General features: G+C 37.9%; 1 protein-coding gene across 1 annotated transcript in view; it reads right to left on the bottom strand.

The window, feature by feature from the left end:
* The window catches only part of luzp2 (leucine zipper protein 2), a 180,117-nt gene that overhangs the window by 83,506 nt on the left and 72,559 nt on the right, over positions 1-24,052 (bottom strand). Inside the window, exons 2-3 of the mRNA XM_034877980.1 lie at positions 9,690-9,807; positions 3,940-4,010 (exon numbers count right to left, since the gene is read on the bottom strand). Of these exons, the coding sequence (XP_034733871.1) occupies positions 3,940-4,010; positions 9,690-9,807 (189 nt within the window). The remainder of the gene's footprint in view (positions 1-3,939; positions 4,011-9,689; positions 9,808-24,052) is intronic.

Raw genomic sequence — 24,052 nt, 5'->3', positions numbered from 1 at the left:
AAAACACATTTGTATGTTTTGTAAGCAACAGAACAATGGAAGAAAGCAATGGAGAAACCAGATTTTTGCCATCAAAAATATGTCGGCTGCTCAGTGTATTTTAAAAGAAAAACTTAATTTCAGATTCATGTGCATGGTAGAGTACCATAACCACACCTCTGCCACAGCCACAGTCACTTAAGGGTTCCCCAAGGCTCCATACTCGGCCCCCTTCTCTTCATCATCTACATCCTCCCCCTTGGTCAGATACTGCGCCACTTCAACCTGGACTTCCACTGCTACACCAACGACAGCCAGATGTACCTCAGCACCAAATCCCCCCACAATCCTCCCCTCTCCCAAATCAACTCCTATCTGTCAGCTACTAAAACCTGGATGCTACACAACTTCCTCAAACTCAACAGCGATTATACAGAATTCCTCCTCATAGGCTCCAAATCCAAACTCATGTCATTTAGCTGAAACCTTTATCCAAAGCAACTTCCAATTAAAATTGAAGGTGTAAACTCCAGATTGACAGTAGAATGTCCAAGTAAATAGCGTATTGTTATTTAGTTAGATACAGACATATCATCATTTATTTTAAAATGTATTTTAAAATTTTCATCACACTGATAACCCTGATTCTTACCAAATGTATCGCTAATCCAATTGCGTCATTTTGTTCTGAAACTTTAACGGAATAAAGTTACCTTTTTTCACCTTATTATTACGTAACACTGTTTAATTTACTCCGTTACTCCTGAAGCCAGGTACTGAGCATGTTAAAGATATTTACAGACATATCCATAAATACTCAATAATTGAACAAAAATCATAGAGAAACATCTGTAGTTATGTTGCTATATTGCAAATATTTTATTTTATTTCAATCCAAGGGAAGCCATCCGGGAAAACAAGGTCTTATCAGTTAAGTTTTTCCTAGAATCCCCCAAAAATCCATAGTTATACATAAGGGCGTTATACTTGTTACAGCACAATATGTCTATGCTCATTGGCCAAAGCCAAATGGATATGTTTCTAAACCAATGAAAATACCTCTTCACAACAACCATGTTCAGTAACCAATTAGCAAGCTTTTTACATGTCTCAATAGAATTTTACATATTTAGATTTTCTTTTAATGGCCTTCAGTATTTCTGCCTCCACGAGTGATAGACTGAGATATATGTTTTTACCAGTTTACAAATTTCTAATATGATCCCAAGCTATAGCTCAGGAATGTACCTGCACCTGCCATGGTAAGACAAACCTTCTCCATTGGCCTCCCACTGCATCTCAATTACACAGTCCAAAGAACAGTGAGACAGTGTTTTAAAATAGTACAACACAAAATGTTCAAATGATAATTAATAACACTTGATGAATCTTAATTTCTTATCAAGCATATGACGAGTGAGTAAAATAGCTTGACAGCGGGTTAAATTAACTGTTACTATTTAGTAACCTTGACATGTTACATTTTTACTGTCTGTATCTAGCCTGTAGGTAAACATGTTTGTTGGATTACAGTTTGTGGCAAACTTATTTTCAGAAAGCAATCAAATCGCTGTTAAGAGATGTCAAAAATAAACGACTTGCAATGAATCACCTGTCTGCATTCACCATGATGGAGTCAGCTAGTAATGACACTTGGCAGATACAGAACTTAGGTGTTGGATTAATAACACTTTCAAAAAAATCGAATAGGTAGGCAACTTTGAGCCAAGCTGCTGCTTTATGGTTTTTAGCTTGATGACATGTGGACTTGTGATAGGCTATTGATTGGCTATCAAGATACCGCACACAGAAGACTGGACTTCAATCAGGCTGACATTTCAGAGGGCAGGGAGGCCACTAATGACTCCTAATCATTAAAAGTCTCATTACACACAGCATCAATCAGATAATTCTAACTGGTAAAGCACTTTAAGTAAACAGACCTCCAGTTGGCTCGCAAAAAGATAATGCTTTAAATCACAGACACGTTATGTGCTTTTTCACAAAAAGGAGCTTTATTTTCAAAAATACAAAAAGGATTTACAATTGGATTATGCATTGTCCACTTGCTCCTGCGCAGTGATGGGAATAACGGCGTTATAAAATAACCCATCTTAATAATGCTGTTACCGTTACTGCTGAAGAATGGGCGTGTAACTATAATTGAGGCTGTTTTTTTCATCAGACCTACTTGATCTCTGAGCCGGGAGGCAAAAACTTTTTTTCTTCCTTGGTTAGTGGGCCGTGCATCAGACAAGCGCATAAATGCTGACGATTGGCTTAGGTTGAGTAAAATATCATGGTAAGCCAATCAGAGGTTGAGTTGGGCGGGTAAGCATGCATAGTTGGACACATGACAAACAACATAAGCGAGTCAGTCAACAAGATACAGGTATGGTCTTATAAAATCAAGGGGGGACTTTTACTGCTAAAGATTTCCCACGTGGTCAGAAAACATGGGGGGGCACTTTGTTTCTCTTACTATGACTCTTGAGTGGCTACTCGCTCCGAAGCTAATCACTGTCACAGCTCACTTCTCCCTCGCTTCTCACTTGCCGCTCACAACACACACACGCGCACACACACACGCACACACACCCGTGTGATACGTTATTTGCACAACAAAGCTCCAAAACATCTATATTGTTATTTGCATTGATCCACAAGACATAATATCTACATACATGGCATCTGATTCGAGGCTAGTCTCACTTTGTCCCACAGCAACATTAAAAGAGTTTAGATGTGTACATTGTTTCTGTTAATAATGTCTTGTATTAGGTGTCCATATTATTATAATATTCAGATCTATCATATATAATTGAACACGCACATGTGTTTTATGTTCCGTTAAAGAGGGGTGGAGGGGGGGTCACGTTTGAGCATTTAATGTACTTGAAAGTAACACATTAGTTACTTTCTGAAGTAAATAGTTACTTTTATCATTTGCGACTGAGCATTTAATTTTGTTAATTTAACCCTAACTAGCCACTGCAATTAATTACTTTTTAAAAGTAACTTGCCCAACACTTATCCTGTGTGTACTGCCATGTAAAAGCAAACAGGGCCACACCTCAAAATAACCAAAAGACTTTAGATTTTTGCTACTGTACAAGTGACGTGATCCAACATGAACACAATATTATCTGCCAAAGAGAAAAAGAGACGTCTCCATGACGTCTCCATATACTATAACTCCCAATAGGAGAGAAGCCAGTCAGAGGCTCTGAATGAATCAGAGCGGTAGGACGTTTTTTTTTTTTTGCTATTACACATTCCAGAATTGTAAGCTCAGTGATTGGACTATTGGTAAAAAGGCGCCTTGAAAGTTGTAGTTTGTGCCTACCCTAAAGTTTTTATGTATCTAGGATTTTATTTTTTCTCAAAGAACACAGAATCCTTTGAACTGATGATTAAACCAAGAGAGTGTCATGCCCATCCAAAATGTAAAAAGAGCGCCATCTCTGACTCAGGTAATATTATCTATGACATGAATGAATGGGACTTTAACATTTTGAAATCTTTATGTGGGAATGATTTGAAGGAAGGTTTTCCTGGATTTGACTATGTGTAACACTTAATTGAAGGATATGATTGTGAAGATCACATTCCTGAGATTTTAATCATTCATCAGTCATTACTAATTCTGGTTATTATAAAGACCTAACATAGTCTGGCTATTACCCCACCAAGCCAAGCTCAATAGTTTGCTTGGTTGCTTCTCTGTCGTCATCGTGTTAAACCCACCAAAAAAAGGTTTGTGATTGGTTCCCGCAAAATTGTGAAGTAAAAAAGGAGAATTAAACGTGCAGGTTTCCAGTCCGAGCTGCAGGGCGATATCAAATTGCCGGCAGAGTGGGCGGGGCTTACCCAGTCCAGTCCTAACCTACATATTTGATGACAACCGTGAGTAGCACGGTACTGTTGGTAGTCTAAGTCATCCATGATGCTTCACTTTACCTCTGTTTGTGGCTGAGCTCCAGAATCCGCTGCACATCCTTCTTGGCCACAGAGTCATCATTTTTCAGCGACTAAAAGAGAACATAAGAATTATTTAAAAAAAACACCAACAGATAAGCAACTATACTCTATACACCTTCTTTGAACTGTATGGTAAATTTTTCTAAATGTTTTCAAGGTTCCAAATTCCTTACATGGTTTTCAAACAGTCAAAAGTGTCATTGTCAACTATGTGAGTCATGCATGTAGAATACTGAAACCCAATGTTCAAAGCACCAAGAATAATACAATTATTGAGGTGAATATTATTGAATGATGCAGCTGATGTTAAACGATACATAGCCTATAACAATGAGGTGACAAACATTTTCTAAAAACTAATGAGGGTACAGATCTGGTTCTACTGGCACCTAAGCACCTCCCTGATGGCTAATTATGGAGTATGAGGTCTCTGATTGCCCTACAATCCCTCCAAGATATGTTTCATTTGTTATGAGCTGGACAGAAATTTCCAGCCTCCTAAGAAAATGTGAGAAAGCGTCTCTTTAAATTGCGCTTGAAGGTGACATCTATGGCAATTAACACTACATTTCCATGAACCCTGTTTCCGCCTGATACAGAGGAGATGTTGCCCTTCCTTGGCAGGCCCTAAAATCCCTTCATGTACATTTATGTTGAAGAGAAGAAGAAGAATAGAAAAAAGGGCCAACAAAAACTCATGAAAATGAAAGAATGTATATTCACTTCCGATGCAGAAAGTGCAGTAAGAAAAACAGCTTGTGATTGTATATTAGTATCAGTTGTCTATAGTGATATCCCCTTGAACTCATTGACTTGTATCATCTGTCATAGAGCCACGAGCCAAATGGCAACTTCCCTACCCCCTACTACCGTGCCATCGATAAACACTTAGGGCACACATTTTTAGAAGGCATTGGCGTTGTGGCATCTGAAAACTGGCTTACTGTCGCAAAAAAAACTTTACAGTTTGGATGCACATTCATTTTGACGTGTGGTTGCCAAATGTTTTCAAATACACAGTTTGGCCATTTTCAAAAAGCAGACTATAGATTAGTAAGTAGAGACATACTTAACTTCAACAAGCTTACTGTGGGTTTCCATTCATTTCAGTGTCATGAAATTTGAGTAGTATTCGACGCATGCTTGAAGTATATATATATATATAAAAAAACTATCACACAGCATAAGTCTTTTAATTTTAATTCTTTGTTATTTGTGTTTATTGCTGTTATGATTTTGATTATGTGGGTGTTCACTTGATAATTGTTTCTTCCTGGTGTGCTAAAGTGCTTACAAATCTATAAAACATGTTCATAAATAAGGTACTTAGTGGTAAACATATATTATTCAGTAGATTTGAGTTCCTGGAGATTTTTCAGTGCCTGTATCTTCCCCTCTACCTTAATCACTTTGTGCCATAAAGCAACCAATATAATTTCACACCAAACTTGGCCCAGTGCTGTGCATTGTAAAATGCAGTGTAGAAGCTTTTGTAGTTATGAAGTATTAAAGTGAATATGGTGATAACTTACAGGTCCTACATTTTTTATTTTAAAACTAAATGGACAACATATTCACTGAATGATATCAGTGACTGTCCTTCACACATACCACTGAAATATTATTATACTACTGTTTCCATTGTGAAATATAGTTGTATACAAAGTTGTATTATCTACTGCACAATATAACTGAAAAGCGTGTAGTTCCACAGTATGGAACTCCAATCATTTTAAGCAACAAACCTGCTCCTTTTAACTACTGTAACTGTCTCATTTATTTTCAAAGAACAATGCAAATGGTTGACAATGCCCACAGTTAGGTGCAGGGCAAAACAACTCTTAATCTTCTACTAACTATTTCAACAACTACACAATCTCCCCAGGGAGCCGCTGCCAGGAATATTTCCCCATCACACAAAGCTTAATTATGAGGGTGGCTGACCCAGGGCAACTCGTTAAAACTATAAACAGTAGGTCCATCAAATCTTAACAGAAATACTAACTGCTTCTCCCTGTTGACTTGGTTCTCTACATTAAAAGACGACGGTTTATTTTAATGTAGATGCTGTTTCCCCCAGAAGAATACATTTCTATCCCAACCTCTGCCCTGCCCAGCGTGCTGGCGCAGGGCCCAGGGCGAAGATAGATGCCAACCTAGCTAGCCCGGAGTGAATAGACATCAAAGCCTGCCCCAGGGGTGATGATAGCCAGTCTGCATGAGCTTTCTCCAGACACATGGGACATTTCTCCCAAACACATATACGCAGGAAAAATGCGCTTATCAGTTTGCTGATTATTGATTTTCTGACTATTCTATTGGCCCAGTAAAATGTCCTGAAGCCAGAAAACATCAGCATCCTGCAAAGAAGAACCCATCACTCAGACTGCAGCTTTGGGAGCGCTGCAAAAAAAAAACGCAGCGCATCCGGCACCCACGGTCTAAATATCCAAGAGAGAGGCATGTTTTGCAAGATCATTGTTGCATGCCCTAATGTAACTGAAAAATACTAAATGATTTAAATATCTGAATATATAATAGTTGAGTTTCTTTTCATTTATTTTCATTGCCAGGAGCTATAATGAAGTTGACCTAAACTGACTTGTGGGAAGTAATTGGCAGTATCTGGCACTGAGATAATTGTGTTTTGTGGAAGACCTATAATATCTAAACTTTAATATGGTACATTACTGGATAAAATGCCCAAGACCAGTATTTGGTGGAACAGATACCTCCCTTTGCAGCAGGGATAATAAACTTATAATTACCATGCACCTAAAGTTGTTTTCTGAAACCAATTTTCTTATTGTTTCTTGTATCATGCAAAATCACCCTTACAGTAGGACTAAACAGTTTTTGCATTTTTGTTTTAAGGACAAATTTAACTAGGGCAAAAAAAAAAAAAAAAAACTAGAAACTTTCCAACCCACATATGCAAAGTGATGGGTGTTACTGATCTTTAGATGACAACACGTTGTCTTTTTTTGTTACAAACCCATCTGAAACCTACATGGGCATTTCATAGGAGCCACAGGTTTGTTTACAGTCTGGGTTAAAAAGAGCAAGAATGTTCTTTTAGAATAAATGTGTGCCATTGATTAATGAGAAATACAATTAAAGAAAACTAACCTATGCACCTGTGCACTTATCTAATTATAGGTGTTTATTGTTTTCTGTGTGGTATTTCAAATGGTATTTATTGAATTTCTGGACTGTATGTATTTCTAATGTATTTATTATCTAGCACTCCTTCCCTTTCCCTAAGTGGCTACGCCATTGGAAATAAGAACTTTTTCTTAATGACTTGCCTGTAAAAACAAAGGTGAAAAAAATACAATTAAAGAAAACTACAGTAGCTTAAGAGAGGTTGAACATTGCAAGAAACATAACAGTTTTGCCAGTTTAAATGTTTGCAAAAAAAGTGAGTAGAGCCCTAGTTTTGCTTTGCAAGACCCTCCTCTTAAGCACGCTGGAGGATGGTCTGGCTACTCCACACATAGCATTTGGGGAGAGGAGCATAGACTGCATATCAATATAGACTGTATATTAATATACAGTCTATGGATGGGAGTAAACCAGGCCCTGGTTACTGGCATTTCTTAAAACCAATCACAATCAACTTAGGCTGTGCTAAGCACTGAAATAAAGCCATGGTGCAGCTGCAAAATAGGGTTGGACGGAACTTGCATGCAACAGAAACTCAGATTGGACAGATAGTCTAGCTAGCTGTCTGGATTTATCCTGCAGAGATCTGAGAAAAGGTTAACAATAGTCCTCAGAAATCTACCGGAGTTTAAAATGCAAAGGGGGCAGAAGGTGTGAATGAGTGAATAAAACAGAGCAACCAGGGACGTGGAACGTCAAGGATTTAGGCCAGTAAACCCCTAATGCTATTGAAGTTTAACAAGAAAAGGACGTTTGTAAATTGAGTGGTTATTGTAAAGGACAGTTGGGTTGTAATTTTCCCAGTAGGCTTTTCTGATTGCTCTGGTTTGTTGCCCCATTAGATCTACTTTTTGTGATGTTGCTGTGTTCCCACAACTCCACAACAACTTTGGTGAGTAATGCTATCATATGTGATATAAACAAGTACTGGAACTTGTGTTGTAATTAACTGTAGATGCAGAGTATTGATGCTTACAGTTAAAGGCTTTGAAAATTGGATGGAACAGTCTGGAACCGAGAGGGTCGTGCACACTCTTAAACAGCACCTCTGATTGATATTTTAATCATTTAATAACCATACAAGTCAGAAACTCACAGATTGTTGCAGCTAACAGCTAACAAGCTAGCGGTTACAGAGGTCTCTTCGGGGTCTTTCTAGCCTCTAAAGGTGATTTTCTATCATGCCCGGAACTTGTGCCTTTTCAAGATTTCCAAGGTTTATCCACTTGATGTCCATAATGTATCGCGTTTTCGCTAAGTTCTGCCGCTAGCCCCGTACTGTGGTCTCCTCTCTGTCTCTGTGCGTTCACTTTTGTTTGTTTACGGAAGTGAAGGCAAGCATCATGCCCATATATGAGTGGCAGCAAGAGCAAAGAGGATAGAGCGGGAAAGAGATTAATCCTCCAAGTCAAAATAGTCTAGTATGTGATCAAAGATATTATATAGCGGACAAGAGAGATAACTACTGTTTTACAGAGGAGAATGGAGTCACTGGTTTGAGATTTGACATTTGGGCCTTTTTTGAAGAAATGTAAATAGTTTTTGCTTTATATGCGTTATAATGTTTATTATGTTTATTTTTGCATATAGAAATCTATTTTAGACAACACAAATGCTTGTGTAGCTATGCTATGGGTGAAATATATCAATAAATATGAGAATATTATGTTGATTATTGGCATAAGTAAATGTCATGAGGGCAAAAGTGTCTGGATTTTTTTTGAGAAAATGTATTTATTTTGTCAACTGTATAAGTTATGATGTTTATTTCTTCACAGTGTGACTCCCAAGACATATGAGAACTGTTTTAGAGGAGCTTGGCTTGGGTTTAACTGCTCTGTATGTAATATCCATACATATCTGCAAGATTCATGTTCCATTTTATTTATTTATTTGTCTTTAAGGTCCTACAACCATTTTGAACATTCAAGTGACCTCATTGCAGCCCAAATATTCTAAAAATCCAGTTTGTCCTGAAAAAAATGATGTTCACATCTCGACTGTAGACAACAGGGTTGATGTTGTACAAGCTTTTTTAGAAAATAAAAACCAGATGGACAATGAACTGTAAAAATAACCTTAGGTCTCAGAGGGTTAACATGTTGTTAATTGCTGGTCCTTTCAATCTTTCCTGTTATAGAAAAACAAGACATATTTTATTGAATTTGCCCTCAGGGAAAAATAGACTATGTTATCTTTTTTTGTGTCTTTCTTTTCTCTAAAGTTGTTGGTAGGTGCTGGTGTCATTAGTGCTAAAAAAGTGCACATTCTAATTGCTTTCTATCTGCTTTTTCATTCCTGCATTGCTTATTCAGCAGCTACATTTCCAGTAACACATCACATACATAACAACGGGTGGGCTCACCAAATTGAAAAGCATTTGCACATTAATATTTGATAGAAGTGAGATGCTATACAAACAGATTGATAGAATAAGTGAGAAGAGTCATGCGTTTCCCGGTCCTCAGATTTCTTTTAAAAGAGGATGGAATATAACCTCTGTCCTACAACTCACGGCCAACTAAGCCTTCTAACATAGCTGTATCTTTAGAAAACAAACCAACCTGAAGGTTGCCTTTTATGCTGTCGAGCTCCTTTGATGTCTTGGAGAGCTGGTGCAGGATGCTGCTCCGTTCACTGAAGACTTCTTTTAGCTTCTTCTCCAGCCCACCATAGCTTTGTCTGTTGAGAGAATGAGAGATTTGACTATTAAATGTCTGCCACAGGCTGAGAAAATCCACTCTTTATATGAACCTTTGGAAGAAAGAGGTGTTTTAAACTGGATTAAAAGCACCATCGTTTAAGCTAAAGGGTAGAGCATTAGGGGAGAGAACTGAAATCCTTCCAGCACAGTCCCTGGATGAATAACAGAAATAATAGCCTCTATTCCTCCCAATCAACCCATTTATTGAAGGCTTGTTTTACAGAGATGGGTCTTTTGACCAGAGGTATTCTCTTTTATCTTAAAATTTAAATATCCACCTAGTCTATCCAATTATGAAGGGAAACATTTTACTGGGCACGTTTGTCCAATTCTGTTTTTTCTTTGTAAAACTGAACTATTGAATTGCACAGCAGAGGTGTTCTTGCCATTTATTACTGAGCTTCAAAAGAGAGAAAAAAATCACTTGAAAGCATACTTGCAGAACTACAGCCATTCATTTTTATTGTGAATGACATACTGTTATCAACACACCATGCACAAAAGACCTGGGCACAAAGCAGATCAAGCTAAAAAAAAAAGAGTTTAAAGGTCCCATGGCCTAAAAATCAACATTAAAATGCATTCCCCCAGCCTGCCTATGGTCCCCCAGTGGCTAGAAATGGTGATACGTGTAAACGGAGCCTTCGGTGTCCTGCTTCGACTTTGAGAAAATGAAAGCTCTCATGAGAATCTGGAATCTAGCTCCTTATGATGTCCTAAGGGGGAAGGTTACCTCCCCTTTCTCTGTTTAGCCTGCCCAGAGAATTTGGCCCACCCATGAGAAAGAGAGACTTAATGGCTTTCAAACAAACAGCAATGGCAGTTGGTCAAGGTCAACCCCCACCTCTCCCTCTTGCCCCCCCCCCCCCCCCCCCCTTTCCCCCTCAATAGCATTTAAAGCTACAGACTCAGAAATAAGGTCTATATGAAAGAGACTTTAGATACAGTATTAGGGGACCACTAAGGCCTATATAAAAGAGACTTCAGATACAGTATTAGAGGACCACTAAGGTCTATATAAAAGAGACTTCAGATACAGTATTAGGGGACCACTAAGGTCTATATAAAAGAGACTTCAGATACAGTATTAGGGGACCACTGAGGCCTACATGTAAGAGTTACCACGTGTTCTCTTTTCCTGCTGATTTTAAAAGCTGAAAAGTCTATTTAATCTAACGTCCTGGTTTACTTTAAGGACAGCCACAACTCTTCTGGGAGGTATATAACTTCAAGCACATCGTAATGTGTTACCCTGATATAGAAAGAGCCCCACGGCCCTACATTTCCCATAATGCCCATGAATTTGATTACTTTGATGACCCCTTGTGTCTTCAAATAGTTTCTAAAATAGCCGTCTCTTCTGCAGATAGCAGGGAGGGGGCATGTCCAAAGAAGGGGTTGGGTATAGGTTGGGATATAGAAGATTATGTGTCAACATGTGATTTTAAGAATAAAATTGTAATCAACTTGTGTAAGGTTTTTTTTAATGCCAGAAGCTATGTTTTTATCATGATGTCAATAACTTAAAATGGCTCTGCCTCATTCATCCTATTTTGCTTCGACAGTTTCTTTGCAAAGAGGCTAATGCAGAAAAAAAACTGATTTAAACAAATGAAAACAAAATTGCACACTGGAACTGACAAAATAAACACCCAGAGAGTGACGCAAAGAATAAACCAATTTCACTCTCCAACAGGCACTATACTATTATATGAGAGTTAATTTAAGGAATGATGTGTTGGGGTTAATACACATAGAGGGCTGCAGAATATGATTTGAACAAGCTGTGGTTCATTCAAGATTTATTTGAAATTAATAATATATAGGTAGAGTAAAATGGGTGAGTATCAATGAAAACAAGGTTCTTCAGAAATATGTTTACATTCATCCTTTCAATGTTTTTGTGATAGTTTTTTGTTATTTTTAACATATACTATGTTAGAGACAACACTGTGGCTGTGTCTCAAACTGCCAACTTGCACACTTCAAACACTTAGTTTTGAATATAGTGTAGAAAACGCAAAACGTCAGTGCACTGAAAGTACCCGGGTGACCCCATATAAACGGTCAAAAAGTTCAATGGACACTACGCGCACTAAACCTGCGCCATCTTGACTACAAATCGGAAAGGGGAGGGACCAGGGACATTGACTGGCAGCTGATTTGACGAACCCGTCACGTGGGTCTGGCTTCTCCCGGATTTCACAACCGGGCTTTATGAAAGAAGCCAGATGGCGGCTCGTTTGGAAAAAGAGTTCACTGAAATGTGTTTCTGAAAACATTTTAAGTGAGAAATAGGCCATAAAGTCACTAAATCTGTCTGTTCTTTTGATTGACAAAGCTTAGTTTAATAGATTTTAGTATAAGGAATGAGACACAGACAAACTCTAAAAAATAATGTAAAACATATTGGCTAAAGTTAAAGAAAAATTGGTTGGTTTTGGTTAAATCATGAACTTGAAAAAACATGCAAAAATGTAGATCATGCTTTAGTTGTCACAGGGGTATGTTAAAGGCAAATGATTGCAAGGGAAAGCTTCGACTGTGACTATTTTACTCATTACGTTGATTAAAAAAAAAAAAGATTTGGGTGAGATTATATTTATTTTTAACATGCTTGTTCTTGCAAATTGGCAGGATTATGTAAATTTTAAGAGACAGAGTTGATCAAGGAGTAAACCTATTCACAACTTAAACTCTGGGTTATGGATAAAGAAATAACCACAACCCCAGCAAACACCAACACAGCTTCTTGTTAAAGAGAGGCTTTTCTCCAAGAAATTCTAAAGACCAAAATAAATGTTGCTGCTTATTGCCATATCTAATCAGGACCCGCGAGTGACAGCAACAGCTTCAATCAAAGCATACACACTTGACACAGCTGAATAATTCCTTGCTAAATACTCGCAGGCAGTTCCAAAATCTCTCACTTACATTCCCATGTTACATGAATCACTTTTTTATAAGAGAATCTGTTAGACCATTCCTAACTTGCTACTGTAGGTCCAAAAAATAAACAACACTGAAATGGCCATGGAGTGCTGACACATTATTTGGAATCCATGGCTTCCTTTCAGCCTGGGCCGTCTTCCAAAAACCCTGTACAGTCCATGTCCATAGATCCCAGCAGCAGATCATACACAATAACACATAAATCGCTAGTACAAAAAGCAACACCTGGGAAATAAATAAATAACTTGGCATACTGAATTCCACACATGACTTGCCACCATATGGCATTGGTGGGAAATTTACTGCAGGTTCAGGCAACTGGGGAAAAGGGGGTGAGAGCTTCTTCCTTGTTTGCCTTATTATTCATTACCCAATGGAAAAGGCCTTTGGGTATCTGTGAAATGAACACCTATAATTTGAGCCCCACTGACAGTAACATATCATAAGGTTCTGAAATAAAGTCTGGATTGTTTTCCATCCAATTCACTATAAAACAAATGTTAACAGCTGCATGATTGAACCTGGATCTTCTAAGAGTCCAGTGTTTTAGCAGCCTCCTCTCAAGCACAGATCTCCCTTTTTCAAGTCAGAGAAGTGTGATAATGAGGATCAGAATGCCTTATGGTCTTATGGTCAGAGACTGCACCGCCATGCTCATGGCCATGAAGCATTGGTGATGACATAATAAAATCTTTCATTTCGGACATCTGCAGTTTAAAAGCAGTCCCTTGATGTCTTGACAAACCTCGTCAAACTTCCAAGCCTGTGAGGCAAGCATCAGGACAAATATGTCTTTACCCTTGGAGTCACAGCGGGTCTTATAAGTTATATGAGGTTGACCCTGCGGCGTGGAATAGAACTGCTGAGGCTAAAGGAAAAAACACTGAACACTACAGTCAACATCCAAACAACGGCTTAATAAGGAAAGCCGAGGCTGTGGCATGTGGCCTCACGGAGTAAGCTGCAGGAGCATAATGGTCCACTGTGGACAGAGGCTGGCCTGTAAGTACTGCGTACATATAGTAAAACATAAGTGCAGATTTTTCTGAACAGCCTATTACTGCAAGTACTCATCATGTACTATAGCTCAGACCATGACGATGTGGTTTTACATGAGCAAAAATCAGTCCAACCTTACAGTTAAAACCCTTATCCTGTGTGGGCAAGTCTCTTTCCGTACCCACACAATTTTGTCACAGACAAGCACCATTTTTCATCACATTAACTAAAATATGTTTCTTTAACATTAGAGGTTTGAATGTGCAGTGAGGCGAGCAGAAAGCCACCCATAACACACTGACAGCAGTGTTATTTTTATGAAAATGGTAAATGGGGGTATGGTTAATGTTCAATCTTTCCTTGGTATCGGAGAGTCATGATGGTTTCATCTTCCTGCGTACATCCATCAACACAGGCTGATGTAGCCTATTATTAAGTGGTTGTATACTTTTATTCTTTTTACATCTTTATGTTTTATTTATTTTTTCCCCTCCATCGCTTTTTTTGCTTTGCTGTACTTTGCGAGTGTAAACAGGGGAATTATACCTCAACCCATGCTGTTTGTTCTGCTGATACTAAAATAAACTGAGTTGATAGCAGTCACAAATATACGGCTCCATATTTGAAGAGACCAGTAAAACGTAGTGCAAGGACATTCAGGATATCATCCACCATCTTCTGCTTAGCAATTAGCTCCAGTAAAATAATCACAGATGCGCTCAGTGTGTTAGCTGGTTGAGTAATCTAATGTCTCCCCCTCCCCGACATTAACTCTCATTGCTATTTTTGGAAAATGTGCAGGAGCCAGTCATCATTTCAGAGAAGGACAAATGAAAGGATTCCCCATGGGCTCAGTGTCTTCGGGGGGCCCTCCACTACCTGATCTGTTATTTTAATAACCAGCCAGAACAGAAATCCAATCATCATTCATTCATATCAAATGTCAACCATACACATAATCAAATGAGCACAATCAACACACAGCCAACACACTCAATTTTTACATAACTATGTGTCGTTTTGAAAATTAAATAACCTAGGTAAAATCCTGCTTCTCTTTCTTACTTTACTGTAGGCTATTAAGGCTCATTACGGACACATCTATCATTCATAATGACTAACAAATTAACAAAATCTTAAACTGAATTGGCCAGTGCAATCTTTTATCAAAAGAAAGACTTGTCCGTTACCGTCTTTATTTATTTTGGAACATCCACCTCATTGTCCCATTAGTGTACTGCTGAGTATCTGTTATGACTTTTTCTGCAGAAATTTGTTCAACCTTACTCTAAAAATCCACCGAATAACATGTCAGGCTGACACGTCCACCATAGAATCATGCTCATCACTGTTTTTTACCATTACTCTCAATATGTGTTCAGAAGTCAGCCTGTGGTTTAGAAACAAATCTGTGCTTGCCCGATGCGTGTGTGCAGATTGGAAGGTCGAGAATTTCCACTACTCCTCACAGAGCTGTTAATTTCCCCCGGCTGCATTGTATTTATCAGGTGAACGGTGCCTGGCCTCCCTTCCCTCCATGCCGCCAGTGCCCGTAGCTCCTCGTTCACCCACCAGCAAAAAGTCAGACGGATGCCGGCAATGTTCCGGCATGGAGGGAGGGCGGGCGCCTTGATCTGCATGTACTATGCAACGTGTGGCCTCGGGCATGCTTCGAACTCGCGGTGTGAACCGTACCGGAGCGGGAGATAAGGCGACGCCACAACTCCTCAGAACATCTGCTCTGTGCTGCATCCAAAATCTCATGCTCTGTATGTACATACAGTACTCTATGAGCTGTAAAGAATTACACCACTACAGGAATGAATGCATTTGACAAAGAGTTTTTTATGTTATTATTTATGGTTGTTAAAGATAATTCTTTTAGTCATTTTAGGCCTTACTTTTAAAAGATAAGACAGCTTAAGACCTGAAAGGGGAGAGAGAGGGGGAATGACATGCAGCAAAGGGCTGCAGGTCAGAATCAAACCTTTGGCCCTGCGGAATTGAGGAGTAAACCTCTATGTATGGGCGCCGAAATGAGTGCTATGTGACAGGGTCCATGCAGGGAAATGAAGTCTGTTATGGAAGTGTACTCCTAGAGTGCCGTTGGGATGCCTTGTGGGCTATTTCTATCCCTGGTGTTGTTTGCTGTCCCCTGTGTCCTGCTTTGTCAACTTATTTACCATGCAAAATCAACCAATACAGCACAGGAGAGAGAAAATGTGTCGGCCATCAGTTAGTAAGCCAAGCTTTTATACAAGCTGTGTAATATTTACTGTAATTTCTTGGATGAGTTGAGACTCAATGGAAATGAGTTTGAATAAAGAAAAACAAAGGTACACATATGTTTCTTTTTGAATAGCAGCAACATGTAATCCCATTCTTCTGTTTTTCTTTTTCAATAAGGTGGAAGCAGAAAGTTAGCCAACAGTGGTTAGGGGGTTGAATTTAAACTGTAGCCACATGCAATGTATTAGCTACATGAACATCTGATGAAAGTAGATGTGAAGATTGTGTCAGTTTTCTTCAGAAGGTCTTGTGACCATGGAAACCCATTCCAAACAGTGAGCGCAGTGCCAGCATTACAAATGCTAACACGCCATGCCGTGTCCCTGTTTATAGGATCATAGTTACATTTTTATTATTTTATGAAGCAGCAGTCACAGAAACCAACAGCTCCTGAGCATAAAAGGCATTTATTTGCCGTCATGCAGATTATAGGCAGACAGCGGTTTATGTGGTACTTCCAATTTCAGGCTGGATTAATTATGCCATTAGGAGGGGGCAAATAAATAGTTTTAATAAGGGGGACTGCTCAGGGCCTGTCAATGAATTAATATATTCCTCTAGCAGAGCATGACCAACATCTAACATCTGCAACAAAAGTCAGTCATGTTTACCAACTGTTGTATAAACATCGCAGACAGCAGGGAATATTAATTGCATGCATGTCAGGGGATGTCGGGCACTAAATCTTCTTTAATTGTTTAGCGGGGGACATGGTGAAGCAATTGGAGGGGAGGATGCCAATTTTGCTTTGTCAACAAAGGTCAAAGTGATGCACAACATATCCAGAACACATTGAACACATATTGAAATGTCATTAAATACACCACAAAACAATACAAAGACAAAACCGTAATTGTAAAGTCATGTCATGTTTTATTTGTATTATTTTGTATTGTAGGTATGAGGGAGACTTGTGTTTTTGCATTTTGTTGAACTAATGCATTTTGGTCTTGTTGTCTGCAAATAGACAATTATTACCCATCTTTTATCTTGTATGTTCTCCTTCTGATGATAGACTACAAAGAGAGATTGTATTGTCTCTTAGTGCCCAAAGCAACCCTAACCTTCTAAAAATTATCTTACTTGCTAGTTTTTCTGAGGAAATTTGAGTTTATTTATGAGGGAACCTTTCTCTTTTCTTTTTATGTGTTACTGACTGCATTCTTTTCTGTGAGTATAGGTAATTTACTTTTTTTTGACAAGCATGAATCAAACTGTGAGAGCCCCTCTTGGGTATTACTGCTGTACTGTTGTGGCAAACAATGTTTCCATCATGTCCCTGACACTGCAACAGTTGAGGAGTATTTTCTTTTTCCAGCCCCACCAATATAAAGTGCAAAACAATAACCACTTATGTATACACTATATACTGTATATCTTGATAAAGCTGGTCACCAAATGAATACATTGGTGTTCCAAATGAGTTAAATTAAAATGCCAATCTCATCATATATCTCGAAATAATGATTTGGAAACAAGCGCTATCCAGCAAAGAGAGCTTGTATGCATCTGCAAAAATAATTAAGTGGAAAGCAATTTACATTTAAGTTTTTTATCATTTAGATAAAATTACAGTGTAAACTAATTTCACACGTGCAATAAATTCTGCATCTCTCACTTGTTCTTGTGCTTTATGATTGGAATTGAGAGCATGCAGAAAGCAAAGGATATTCAGATGTGTTTTTGTGTGGATGAAAAGCTCACAGGAGAGAATGTTGACCTTTGGTGAATCATCTAAACTGCCCGGCAAATATTTAAAAAGAGTTTTTTTTATTCTTTCAGGTTCAGTTTGATCAGTTGGTACAACATTACAGTAGCAGGAAATTATATAAGATCTTTCCATTTCCACATCCTTGATATTAAGTCCTTCTAATTTGTTCATCACTTAAGTTATGTAATTTTCCACCAAGGGAGGTTTAAGGCATTGAAATAGAAATACTTAACATATTAGATGAATAATTCAATGATTACTTGCAGGCATTTTCATGCATAAGTAGATGCCAATTACTTTCCCTCGACATTTAACACTATTATTCCCTGCATGTACTTGGAAACAATACTTTTCTCGACCGATAAGTACAGTTGTTGCAAAGGAAGCACAAATTGGACAAAATACACAAAAATACATGTGAAACTTAAGCTGGTAAAACAAATAATAAAATAAACAAAGCTATTCAAAATACCTGAACATATCCACCACTAGATAACTATATATTTAGCATAATCATAGACTTTCAGTAAAAATAATTTTAATGAAATAAATACAAAAAAATCTTTCTCTCTTTGTCTCTCGCTTAGTTCTATCGTCAGCAATATCTAAAGAGAGAAGTAAGTACTGAGTTTACTTTCTCTATTTTGTGCTGTTGTCATGTTCAATCCAAATCATTTTCAAACTGACATGAAACCCGGCATGCCGAGAAAAGCTGCATTTGTTTTAAAATTAACCAGGTCATAATCAAGCCCATTTTTTTCTGGCTAATTATATATTCACAGAGTTTGTTTACTATACATTCTTCCTGTGTTTTGCATAATACATACATTTGGCATCAGAGAGATGCTGACGTTTCAAAGTTGTCTTTCTTCAGCTTGATGTATGTTGATGTGACTCATTCAGTCGTCATATGGCAGAATCTCTCATCTAGGGACCTATATCACACAAATTACGGCTTTAAAAGCATCTCAGGAACCTCTTACGGTTGCCAGCTTCAATTAAATCTGGCATTTGAGTGTATCTAATGCAATTCCGCCCGTCCTTGCTTTTGAAAGCAATGCAACACTGTTACCGGCTTTAGTAATTGTTGTGCTACAATCAAACTGGATAGAGCCTCGACTTTTTTGTACTCTAAAAAGGCAGACTCTGCCAGACATCAATGCGTACTGCTATTGCAAATGATAAAGCAATCCCTTTTTCGTGGGAGAGCATCACCTTTCCTTCACAGACATTTTTTGACAACACCTAATCCAACATTGTTTCGACTGTTGTCGGAGAATGCTACAAGAAGTAAGCTCTTTAACACCAGGTGCAACATCTAAAGAGCGTCAACAAGTGCAATAGTGAATATTGATATCTTAAGTTGATAGAACAGCAGACTGTACTATGCCAAAAGTGCCCAACATGTAAAATGTAACTCACAAACCTAATCTGTTCTTAATGTATGTAAACCTAAGCATATTTAATACCTCGAAAGAAACATGTTGTAATTATTTGTTCAGTCATTCATGCAATACAATGTGATTTACTTAGATAAGGGATGGGCTAAGCACTATTTTATAAAGTTTCTATATAAAGCATTCAGGCTCAGATAAAAAAAGATTTTTTTTTTAACTAGAGTAGAATATTGTATAAGGACAATTAAAAACAAGAGCGTCCGGTGGTGTTAAACATGGATTTGCAGGGTTTCCCCCAAGGTGACTGGTTAGCAGAGGCGGTAAGTGCTTAATGGAGGTTATAACCACAGGATGACACAAAGCACTTGTTAAAATACCTCTGTGTGTGATCACAATTAATTTAAAGGACACAGAGCCACAGTGTCCAGCTGGTCAATGTGAACTTTAAGCCAACATCAACTGGATGCATACTCTGTTGGGTAAAACGTGTCTCCTGCAGGCAATTCAAAACTTTAGCTTTGAGTTTGTAAGGCATTCTCATGAACAGGCTCGTAAGATATCGCACGAAAAGTTATGCACTCTAAAACGTATGATGTCATATGAAAACTAGTCAGGTCAGCGATAGTTGGTGGTTCAGTTACCCAAAACAGGTGATTGTGAGCTGGGTACAGAGCACTTCGAGCTGAAGGTAATTTCATTGGGTCATCTGTTAGTCTATAAACTGTCAGAAAATAGTGGAGTTTCCATCACAATTTTTAATAAAGCCCAAGGTTACATCTTTAGTATAGGCAAGTATAGATCTCTACTTTCATTAATTTTGGGGTGTCTTAGTCAATTTTATAGCATTTGGAGAAAAAATTGAAGTAGTTTTGAAATATTATTGAGTAAAAGTTATTGCATTTTATAACAAACATATTCCAGTCTGTGAATATCCATCAACACCCATTCCTTTAATATTATTCAAAATAATTCAAAATTTCTGCTTTTCTAATTCAAACATTAGGTATTTCTTCCAAAAAATGAGGTTTATTAACCATAAATTCCAAAAATAACTGTAAAACTAAAGTTACTAAGTTAGTGTTACGTATGTTTTAATGTCAAAAAGTAAAAAACATTGAAAAAAATCGTCAAAAGTGTTGAAAAAAGGGACAAAAAAGTAAGAAAAAGTTCAAAACGTTGATAAAAAGCATCAACAAATGGGTTGAATTTCAATTGTTTTGTGTGACCAAAACCCCCCAAAAAAGATTCGGACTCCCATCACATTAAATAAAGAAATCAATTGTGTTGAAGCACATGAAAATATAAAACATTTATGACAAAGGAATAAATGTGTGAATGAGAAATATAAATTATAATCCACCAAGTTTTGTGAACATTGGGCCAGTCGTTTGTGTAATCCTGCAACCGAGCCAAAAACACAACCTTCTTGGCCGAGGTAATGATTGTAATATTGGAAAACTAGCACTCATCTACCCGTAGCTTTTTGGCTCTGTGTCTTGTTTCCCTCTATCTGACCAATGGGTAAGAAGTTGGGAACTGCCAACATGCAGGCAGATGCATCTGATTCACATCAAGGGCAATCAGTGAGCCTCTCCCCAACTTCCAAGTGTCACTCAGGGAAAACACACAAGGATGAGTTAAGCCACGCAAAGGGGAGGGAGCAGTGTGAGGCGGAGAATTTGGAATTGGATGATGGATGTGACTTGATTACTGGTTAACTACCCTGCTGGTGCATCACTGGATCTGGATGAGAACCCCGCTGGCAGCTGGATTATCAATTTGGAGTAGGCAACACTCTATTTAAATCTATTGTTTCATTCCAGGCTGGCTGACAGTTACAGGGCCCTTGTCTGTGACCAAGCTTACGAGTTGGCTTTCTGGTTCTTATTTGCCTCAGTGATTTGCTACCTTACCAAGTCTTACCAACTCTTTATTAAAATCTCCTAGCAAGTGTTTCATGAAATGTATCAGTGTTGTGTCAGTTATTATTGAAGCGCCTGCCACAGTGTTCCAGTTCACACACAAACCTGCTGGCCACAGTTAGGACTGACATAATGAGATACGAAACAAAGCCAAACATGCGGAGAAAACAAAGTCTTTCCTCACCACAGCTAAGTGGATAGTTGGAGAGGATGAGATGACTGACAAGAATGCAGTTTGGACACAATTTGACATTAAAGTGAATTTCAGAGAGGTGTGGATTCTATTTTGGATTGGTTTCTCTTATGAACCATGGTGCATCTACTGAAGTAGGCAAATAACTGATCTGTTAACTTGTAAAGGAACTGATGGAAGCAGAAGTTAGACTCTTGAATTTAGTGTCTCTCGTATAAAGATCCTATATACTGTAGATCTTATGTATTTTGTCAACCAGCTGGTCCGAAGTTCAACGTTTACCTTAGAGAACTCTTCTTAAAAACTATATATTTTACACAACAAGACATTTTGTGCATTCATGAATTTCATAAATACATTTACAAATGTTTGTAGGGAGGAGAATAACACCAAGTTCTATGCTGCAATTATTGATTATTAATCTAGATTTCAACGATTGTTAATTTTTTAACAAATGAGGACTCCACGGTGATATACAGCCTTTTAGCCATAAACTAATTTAATACATTTTTAAAAAAAGACCCAAGGTAGATACTGTCTTCCCAGGAAGAACAACAGCATCAGTGCGTATGGAGGAGGTTGGGATGGAAGAAAACATCAGACTTTAACACAGCCCGTTTCTCATTTTAAACCAACAATTATTTTTAACGCCTGATCACATTATAACTTAACTTTAATTAAGCGTTTACTGCATCACTGTAACCATGACAATGAAGGTCCCCTCACATTTCTGTGCCCTCAACTGAACCGTATCCATGGCAATAAAACAGATGTATTATTCAACAGTGATTTATAACGGCATCCGGCACAGACAAACTATATTTAAACTCTATTCAATCAAACTATATTAGGTGTCAACCTACAGGTACAGATGACACAATGTGTTGTCCATGTTGGAAGACTTATTGGAAGGTGTACAGAATCTAAACTTGCCTTCAAATTTTAATTTGCTAAATATTAATATCTCCACTCAACTTCTTTTCTTTCTTGTTGTTGCTGGCAGTACAACACAGCATTTAAATTATGTTGTGTAATGTATTCTGTGACAATGCTAAAGGGGGATTTAAGCGTTGGTACCTGATACTGAGAGCCAATGGGATATGGATTTGGATTTGATGCATTGAAAGTGAGAACGGGTTGACATATTGAAATGTTTTTATATATCTTATCATATTTCCCAATTCTTCCAAACATAATTTGCTTCACCAATTGGGAATGAGCAATAGTCTTAACCACCCACATGTATACCACCCTGCATGGGTTTTGTGCTTATTATAATAATAAAAAACACTTATGTTGGAATAAGATGTTATAACCTTGTGTCTTTCCTAAAAGCCTATCTTCTGTACTACAGAAGGTTTAGCATTTTTATTCCTTCTCTCTTAAAAATCGTATTAACCGTGCAGGTTTTGAGCTCAGAAAAGCTCAACTGTCTCTGGTGGATATTTGTTTGGGTGTTTTGTCTCTGATGTTGCTGGTTGTCCACCAATTTTCCTCAGGCAAAGAAAGCAACTTACACACAAGTTTCAGGACTGTGATTTTGTACACTTACAAAAGCAGTTTTCAGTCTGACCTCAACAGCAGTTTTGACATTGCTTTAGCAGAAGTTTTACAGACGAAAGTCATTTATTGATTTCTTATAATCCATAAAATCTTTGGAATGAATTCAATGCTTATTTACATAAAACTGTATTTTTGAGATACCCTTTGCTCTCAGAAAATGAAGCACTTCATTTTAACTTGAGACATACACCGGCTTGACACTGGGACAGTATCCTTGATGGGACAGTTGTTGTTATCTTGACATTGAGTTGGGAACATACAGTATATGTAGCTTTTTGGCCCCCTAGGTACAGATAGTCACCTTAAGGTCCAATAATTAGCCCTGGGGGGGTACATTAATATACATTGGACCATGGGCGATAGTAAAAAACTTCTACTGGACCCCCATATCTGACAGTGTTCATTAGGTAACACATTATAATACTTAAGTAAATCTGGCACAGTAAAACAGTAAGTGTAAAATATCCTGCCAGTTTTAAGATATGAGCAGTGAGCAGTTTATACCATTTAATTAGATAATACTAAATTAGGATTTTCCCAGATGTAATTTTGTTTCCAACGCATGTGTAATATTTCAAATGCTTAAAGAAATAGTACACTAGAACTACTGAAGAATCAGTGCATTTAACAGAGTACAACAATATATTAGATTGGGAGGTTGATCAGATGGTTGTCTGCTGAAAATAATCAATATCCTAATCGGTGTCATAGTGGATGAATAGCATTTTCCCATTGATGACAGTAAAACAGATGACATAGACACAGATGACAGATGACAAATCCTATCTAGAATATATCAGTAGCCTAAAGTGGCTCTTAGCTTCTAGCTTGAACCATCTCTGCATATAAAAATTATGCTACAAACTATGTCATAGGATCAAGCAGATTTCAGGTGATGCCGAGAATGATGACAGGGTTTCTGAACGTTTGAAGTGTGTCTTTAATGAACAGCTGTGTGCTTGTGCTTCGCAGGGACTCGGAAGGGTTACACCATGCTGCCACCTGTTAACTCCAAAGGGTTGCATATCAAAATGGTTTTATATATAAGAGGAACTTTTGTTTTGCTTTCGTTTTTTTATTGCATTGATTGCACCACAGACAAGCTTTTAGCTGCTTTTAGCTGCTGCTCGAGTCCTCACAAAGACCAAGAGACTGGATCACATCACTCCAGTTCTGAAGTCTTTACACTGGCTTCCT

Source organism: Etheostoma cragini, chromosome 1, assembly GCF_013103735.1.
Source record: "Etheostoma cragini isolate CJK2018 chromosome 1, CSU_Ecrag_1.0, whole genome shotgun sequence".
Taxonomy (NCBI): domain Eukaryota; kingdom Metazoa; phylum Chordata; class Actinopteri; order Perciformes; family Percidae; genus Etheostoma; species Etheostoma cragini.
Note: the sequence above shows the minus strand (reverse complement) of the source record. Positions and strands in the feature narration are given on the sequence as shown.